The following is an 8,476-nucleotide window of genomic DNA, read 5'->3' on the forward strand; positions in this document are numbered from 1 at the left end:
TACCTTTGGACTTTGCCTGTTAGGGTAAAAAAATCAATTTGACCTTAAGCAAGGAGGACTGTACTTTTTACCACTGACCTATTGATTTTGCAATTAAAAAAAAAATAGAGTCCATTGAAAATAAAATTTCCATTTTAAAATTTCTTAAGTGTAATTGACCAACGGAGAGGACTCCCCAGCTACTACTGTCATTTCAACTTTGGGAAACTATCTTACTTACCCTTAATGGTTTCAGCAATTTCCTATCTTTTATTAACAGGCAGACATTAGTTAAAGAGATTATGTCTACTGGCAGTTTGCACTGAAAGAAAACAATTCTAAATCACTTTTAATCTTTCAGAGAATTTCTGAAGGTCAAGGTCGAAATCATTGGCAGCAAAGTAGGTGAACCAAATGATTTGGGCCCTGCCTGACCTAGAGTTTTTCTGATCTTGTAGAGTTGGAGTGGAGGTGTGCTAAAATACTGGAGCTTTACTTAAAACACACCCACACCCCACCTCCTCAGCACGACCACACCACCGGGGGCGCCGTATAGTCTAGACATTCTTTACTGGGCCACCTCAAGGCATAATTCCCCTGAGTAGCTGAGGGGAAGATGTGATTATGGAAGAGAAGGGGGAGAGTATAGTCTTTTCGTTAGTTCCTGCCCCATTGAGGCCTCCAGAGGTCCTCTCTTTGATACTGGTGGCATCAACTAGAGGGGCAAGACTGGGCAAGTTCCTCAGTGAGGTCAACAGTGCCTCCCTTTCCTCTTGGAAGGCCAGTCTGTGTCCTAGGCCTTGCCTGCATTGAGGTGTGCTCCAAGGGGGCTGGCATAGTGGATCCTGGAATTCAGGTCTTCGGTTATTTTGAGTTCTTTCCTCTCTAAATATATGAATAGTATTTTAAGCATAATATATTTGTCCTTTTTCTAGCTGTTGCCTTCTGGAAAAGCACGTCTTTGCATAATCATATGAAAAACAATCTTGGCTTACTTGGCCCAAAGCACATTATTGAGTAACTGGGGGATTCATGTACTAACAGTCATCAGCAGAGAGGGCCATCCAACCTAAGGTACATCAGCGAAGGGACGTCTAGGAGCACATCCCCTCCTCCCGCCTTCTGGATTACTCAAGTTCCTCAGTCCTGTAGGGACCATTATATGGTGGATGATAGAGGAAGATATGACACTGTGTGTATGAATTCTTGCAAGGCCTTACTTGTGGGGAGTAAGACATCTTTGTGTCTCTCTTCAAAATACGTCCTCCCCTTGCTGCAGAAGCTTGAAATTCCTTTAATGGGGGCAGAAATATCTTTTTTTTTGTTAATGAAGGACAGGAGGTAGGGACTGAAATCTAGTAAATTCCAGCCTCCAAAGGGAGGATGCACAGAACTTTATCTCCCCAGGAGCTCCCCAGGGTGCCTCTTAGCAGAACTCCCTGCATGGTTTACCACCACTGCCTTGTTATCTTCCAGTTATTCAGGTGGCTCCCATACAGCAAGTTAATTAAGGGCAGGCTGGAGGGACTGCTTTTGTCTCTGTTGACTTAAAATCTAATAGAGTGCTCAATCCATATAGTAGGCACGCAAAACATGAATAATGAAGGGAAGACACGTGTGAACATGTTGGGGCCTTGAAAGAGAAAAAAATAATAAACATGATAAATTCAAATCTGAAATAATCTCCTTCACATTTTTTTTCCTGAAAGGCCTTCTTTCCCAATTACCCAGATCCCACCCAGCTCTTTATTTCATTTTGTTGTATATTTCTTTATGGAGATAAGAGATTAGTAAAACTGTGACTTATATAAGGACCAACTGCTGTTCTATATATTCACTTCACAGTAAGTCTGAAGGAGGCAGTGTTAAGGCCAGCCATGCAAAGAGTATAGCTGTTGAGTGAAATGTGTTATGAACTTTTGATTTCCCTTTCTAGGCCTATGACAGTTAACAGCCATTGAATTCTTCATTTGTCCAAAACCTAAGCTTGTCATATCCTGAACCATGATGCTAACTGGTTGATAGGGGGGGAGAAACAGACATTAAAGACATCAGGATTACAGTGGATTTCTTTTTTTAAGTAGTGGGATTGCATGCCAAAATTTCAAGACTGAAATTATTTTCACAAGTGAAGGGAACTGCCCAATACAATGCTTTTGGATATTTATCTAGATCCTTAAGTGTGTGTAGATGATGAATTATATTTTAATTTAATTTTCTGGTTTGGTCCTGTTGGTATTTAATGATACCAAAACAACCTCTAAATCACAAACTAAGACTGGAGCATTAAAGTACGTACTGAGTGGATTTCATATACATTCTAAAAATGTTACATGCTCTCAAAGTCTGAGATTTTTCAAAAATATTTAGGTATAACAGATGTTTAATATGGGAACCCTATACAGTAAATAAGACTTCTTAAAGTTGAATTATCTGTTGCATTTGGTTCACTCTGGCGGCTGCTGAAAACATTTATTTGGTTTCAAGTTGCTTGGAAGTCCCTGACTTCTGAATTAAAAAAATTCGAATAAAGTAATTTGCAGATCACAAAGCAAGATTATCACTTTAACCCAAGTACTTATATCCAGTCAAATTGGCTTATTATAACTATCCTGTTAGAACATGTGACCTGAACAAAAAGGAAAAGAAAAAAAAACAGATCTTTTAAAACCATAGTGGATAATTTTTTTTAAGACAACTCTAGTAATTGTTAGGCTAAAAGAGACTCTTGTCAAATGTTCACTGTATTCATTTCTGAATGAGGCATAAAATCTAGTTGTGATAAGACCTTTTTTTTGCATCATCTTTTGGGCAAATGGGCTTCATTGTCCTGTCCTCTTGCTGTTTGGTTGTGATGGGGAGCTTCTCCCCGTGGGTACTCAAAGGATCATCAGTCACAGTGCGTTTGGATTCTCCTAGTCAGAAACACGAAACCCTCACTCATCAGGATCGTGAGGAGAGACTGGAAAAGCCCCAGTCAGTCCAATCTAGCTGAATCTCACTCTCTTCTGGCCTTGGTTTCCCACTAGTCTCCTCTTTTCTGCAGCCGCTGCCTTCCCACCCCCAGCCCACATGACTTCCCTCCCAAACACTCCCCTGCCTTTGGTACCCACTTCTGGTTCTTACTGTAAGGCCCATAGGGACTGTCCCAGTTGCTTCTAGAATAAACTGTACATAAATTACATTTGTGCAGTTGTGGTATGCTTTAAATATTTTTATTACGTATTAGAAAATAAGTATCCCTTCCCACCACGGCCACTGAACTCTTTTTAAAAAAAGTGTTAGCACTCCTAGGAACACCTCTCACCCAGTCTTCTGTCGGGGGTCCTATCGGATCCTGGAAACTGCCTTCAGGAACCTGACTCTGGGCAATGCTGTCTCCTACGTGGCTGGGCCCAGCCATCAGGGACGCGCTTGATGCCACTGCAGCCATGGCGGCTAGTGTTTAATCACTTCATGCCCCGACAGACCTAATATTTACATTCAGGTGAACTGTGTTTAATACGTAAACTCTGCGAAAACACCAGGAGTTCGGGGATAAAAGGCGGGAGAGAGAAGCAAAAGTTTTCAAATGGTTTTAGGAGCGTGACTCAGTGTGTCTCTTTTCTGTGTGTGTCTGTCTGTGTGCTCTTCAGGGAAGACTTCCTGTCCCAAAGGAAGTGAGCCGCAAGAAGGATGGCCAGACCGAGGCTGCCTCCCTGCATCCACTTGGCAGCAATGAGCTCCACTCCCCGGGAATCAGTTACCTCCTCTCTTTTTAATCACCTCCATTTGTATTACACATGGTGTATGGGTATTGATGAGGTCATGGTATCATATATGGGATTTTTTTCTGTGTAAATCATCAAGTATAAGAAGAAACTATGGGACTCTGAGCCTTGCTTTAGAGAATTTACAGTGGACAAATAGGTATCATCAAACCAGTTTTTAATCATTCTGACTCAAGTGAAAACGCTCAGAATTTCACACTGTGAATCCACGTTTACAACCCTTACAGGTGGGCCTTCAGGCCTGGTTTGCTACGACGATGTCTTCCACAACTCAAACCCCCTCTGCTCTCACACAACCGGTCCACTTCTGCCTTTTCACTCACACAGCTCCCGACTGCTTCTTGCAGAGGCTGAGAGTCCCCATTTTTTTTTTTTTTCATTTAGATGTAACAAGCCTAGTAGTTTATGTTCATCAATTGTCTGTATATCTCTATATTTTATCCATGTACTCTTTCGATGTATAGAAGTAGTTTGAAACTCATTGTTTCCTTGTGGTAAGTGACCGAGATGCTGCCACAGGACCTGAGACACTGATGAATGGTGCTATTTTGGACTTTCAACATGCTCCTTGGCAAGGTAGCTCTGATGGAGTTATTTTTTATTTTCATGTTCTAAGAAGGTGTTGGTACTCTGTTTCCCCGAATGTTGTTCTCTAGACTGGATTGACTTGTTCTCCTTGTGTCTTCAGTGTGGCTTTCTTCTTCAGCGTTGTAGGTTGAGTGAGTGCCACCACAGAGCGGGAGAGACCCACGTCTCATGGGCTGGCACTCCTGGACACGCAGTCACTGTAGCGGGAGCAATCACAAAACTGTAATTTCCTCACCAAATCTCTTCCTTTCCATAGCCTCGCCTGCCTCACTTAGAGAACGAAAAGCAATAATTTGACAGGCGTTTTTAGGTGTCTCTTTTGGTTCTTTTCGTTTGAAAGAATATTTGGGGAAAAAAGGGCAAACTTTTTTTTTTTTTTTAAACAAGTGCCCTCTGAAAATAATCTGAAAAACTGACATCTCAGTAGGAACATGAAAATTATACCTTTCCCAAAAATTAGGTTGGAAAAAAATGTTTTACAAATTTTTTTTTAAAGGCAGAGCACTCTTTTTCGGCAGTTCTGATAAGCAAGGTGTAGATTTTACATTTTTGTCCTTGCTCCCAATGAAATGGATAAACAAAAATACAATCAGACAATACCATCCACTCATGGAATGTTGTTGTGTTAGCCAGTCTGAAAGCCCACCTTAATTTTTATATAACTGTCTTTTAGCTCTTCCTTTGACAGGGCAGGCTTTGTTCTGAACTGTCCCGCTTCTGACTGTTACACATCAACCGACGCATGCACTGCACTTCTTCGTTCTCTTCTCGCTCCCCCATTGGCCTGAGTTTCCTGTGCATTTCCCCCCTCCCTCCTTTGTTAGAATAGGTATATCCGCTGTGTAAATAGAGCAAGAAAACAGTATTCTGCATCTGTGGCATTTCCGTAGAGTTGCAGTTGTGTACTGCTGAATATGCAGGCTTTTGTAACAATGTGATCTTTACTGATGCACTCACAACAAGTACCCAATGTATTTTAGCTATTTTAGTAGTATTCAATAAATATGCAAGCTGTATGGTAACTGGCTTCGCTCGTCATTGGAAAGGCCTACTTTTGAATGCTTTCACTTGTTCATGTTAATTCATGTGCTCTCAGAGCCCCAAAAGTAGACTCAAGGACAAATATCAAAAGAGATAGAATCAGCTCTGCCTTTCATGCATTTTCCCTTCTGAGGGTTTTATGAGATTAGGGGCTAGGCAGTGGCTCATTAGGATGGTATTTGCAGAGCTGCCTCTGGGTACAAAGGAGAATTAAACCGAGACCCTTTTATTTCTATATTTTCTCTTTCAGGGCACTCCCACGCACCTCAAAACATTCTTTCTTACCCCTTGCCATAAAGACCTACTCTGTGGTATTCTTTACCCATCTCAAAAGATACCTGACCTTGCTGCTTCATGGAATATTTACACACACACACAAAAGTGTACAAATGTGTAAGACAAAAGGCTTTATCCACTTGTAAGTGGATAAAAATTTGAGATAGGATTTTAAATCATGAATTCATATATAGCCAGCTACCTGGAATCTAGCAAATGACAAGCTAACATCACAGCTGGGAGGAGTTACGTCTTGCCTTCTTGCCCTGGTTAAACTGGAACAGGAAAGGTGATGAGGCCAGGCCAGGAGGACGGTAGGCTGGGTTGCTTTATGCCCCTCTGTGTTAATCTATTGCCACCTAGCAAATTACAACCACACTTGACATCTTGGAACGACAAAATTTGCTTGTCTCACAGATTCCATTTGTCAGGAATTCAGGAGCAGTTGAGCTGGTGTTTATGGCACAGGATCTGTCCTGGGTTTGCAGTCAAGAGGTGAGCAGGCTGCAGTCATCTGAAGGCTTAACCAGGGCTGGAGAATCTGCTCCCAGTATGGCTTGCTCACATGGCTCTTGGCAGGAGAACTCAGTTCCCCCATGCATGGGCTTCTCCACAGGGCCACTTAAGTGTCCTTATGACCTCTGGCTGCCCCTGCAGTGAGTAATTCAAGAGAGAGCTGGGAGCAAGCCATAATGCCTGTGACCTATTCTCAGAATCACTATCATCCATCATATTCTATTCATTAGAAGCAAGGCACTAAGTATAGCTCACATTCACAGGGAGGGAATTAAGCTCTACCTCCTGAGGGGAGGAGTATCAAAGAATTTGTGGACACATTGGAAAACCAGCACACCATCTGAAGTTAAAGCCTCAGGGTAATTGTAGGCCAGAGGCTGGAAGTGAGAACGGCTGAGAGCAGACCTATAGCTATTTCTTTGATTGAAGAAGTTTTTACAGTCCTTGGAGCTCCAGAGACTGAAGGCAAATGAGGAGAGCATCCAGGAACTATAATACTATTTACTAATCCAAGTGCTCTTAGCCCTGAAAGGAATATTTAGAAAATGTTAATGGAAGCTGTAAAAACAGGGAAGCTGAAATAAATGATGTTTAAAAGTCCATCCAACTAAATGGCTTGGGTTTGATGATGACAACTCCCTCAGTCCCCATGAAGCTTGAAATACTAGATAATTGACCATGCACTTCACTCTAAACTTGCAGGACCCACGTGTGAATCAGCTACGACTCGTTCAGGGTTAATAAACTGCTGAAGCGGAGCTGGAGCTAAGAAACTGGAGCAGTAGCTGGAGTCAGAGCGGGAGACCCAAACTTTAGTTAAAGACTGCTTTGTTCTCTCTCTAGAGGTAAAAATATCACCCAGGTGCCTTTGGGCGGACAGAGATTGGTAACTAACAACCGCAGACCGGATATGACCTGTAGACTTGTTCTCTTTGGCCTGCAGTGTGTTTTATAAAAATGTTGATTTAATTGCCAACATTTACAAATCGGAAGATTTTCACATGAAAATTCAGGTTTTTGGCTTCCCTTGAAAAATGGGAGCTGAGTAGCAGCCTCCATCTCTGGTGAGGCCTGGCCCCTCCATTGTCCAGTCTCACACCGCTAATCTCAGACCCCGTCTGCTTTGTTCGTTTACATCACCTGCCTCCCTCTGTTGGCCTGTGAGTTTGCAACATGAAACTTCTAGTTTCAAAAGATGATGATGTGCTTATTTGCACCAACAAAGAGCCAGGGGATCTTCTACTTTCTGTTTGATAGCTGGAGCACGTGCATGTCTGTGAACACCAGACTGGAAACAGGCTCCTCATTACTGGTCCCCAAACAGGGGCTGCTGCAGTTCCCTCTGCACCTCCGGGCCCTCTTTTCAACTTTTCAGTTACTCTCCTCCAGTGACTGAGATCCCCAGGCTAAAACGTCTTGGACTGGGTTAGGTTAGGCTACATACGGGTCTGATAAATGCAGGGTTTTCAAGCCGGGGTATGTGTAACTCAGAGTATGTGAAGTCTTTCCAGGGAGTACATACATGCTCATGGATAGTTTTAAGGAACTCATTTCTAGACCCTCTCTGCAAACTAGACGCATTCCTAAGATTGTTCTGCTGAAAATGAGTCTGTATTCACAATAGTCCTCTCTCCACATTATATAAAAAAAGATACAGGTCTCATACATCCCAACTCTTAATATAACAAATTGCCCTTAATATGACACAAAAACCCCAGATGTGGCAAACAAAGAGAAAGGTTCCTTTAATGATTAATCATAAATCCATAGTGCTTTGGGCTTTCCCTTCTTATACACACAAACTGATAGATTAGAAAACACAGAAGTGAGGTGTTTGGACTCATTTGGATTTTCAGAATTCAGATAATACTGGTAAAGTGGAGTGATGGAAATAATGACAACTTTTATTTAATGCTTTTTCCTCTTTCTCCTCCTGACTCTTGTCAAAGAATGCCTTGCACTTGAGGGAGAGTCCTGAGTGAAGCAAAGAGAAAATCAGTAGGAGACATCAACTACCCAAAATGGCTTGTTCGTGTAATTGTAAGCAATTTTTTCCCACTATCCTCCATACTTATCCCTAGGATATTTCTTACCTGGGAGGAAAGTAACTTAGAACAGCTAAAGCAGTATAGGTTTGCAATGCTGATTATTTTCAATGTAATTAGGATGCCTTTTGAAAATACTCAATTTTTACACGATAAAATGGATAAAACTCAAGAATAAAAAATTTTCATATGGATTGTTTCAGACGTGATGTGCATTAGTTAATAAAATTATCAAAAACCTGTGGTATCAAAACAGCATGA

At 41.8% G+C, this 8,476-nt stretch overlaps 1 protein-coding gene across 3 annotated transcripts in view; it reads left to right on the forward strand.

The window, feature by feature from the left end:
- Nucleotides 1-5,359, forward strand: part of LOC118892673 (neuronal regeneration related protein) — a 28,571-nt gene extending 23,212 nt beyond the window's left edge. For all 3 annotated transcript variants that reach the window (XM_036847428.1, XM_036847427.1, XM_036847426.1), the window contains one exon: nt 3,615-5,359. In XM_036847428.1, the coding sequence (XP_036703323.1) occupies nt 3,615-3,740 (126 nt within the window). In that variant the 3' untranslated portion in view covers nt 3,741-5,359. The remainder of the gene's footprint in view (nt 1-3,614) is intronic.
- Nucleotides 5,360-8,476: the final 3,117 nt, after the last annotated feature.

Source organism: Balaenoptera musculus, chromosome 3 (assembly GCF_009873245.2).
Source record: "Balaenoptera musculus isolate JJ_BM4_2016_0621 chromosome 3, mBalMus1.pri.v3, whole genome shotgun sequence".
Classification (NCBI taxonomy): domain Eukaryota; kingdom Metazoa; phylum Chordata; class Mammalia; order Artiodactyla; family Balaenopteridae; genus Balaenoptera; species Balaenoptera musculus.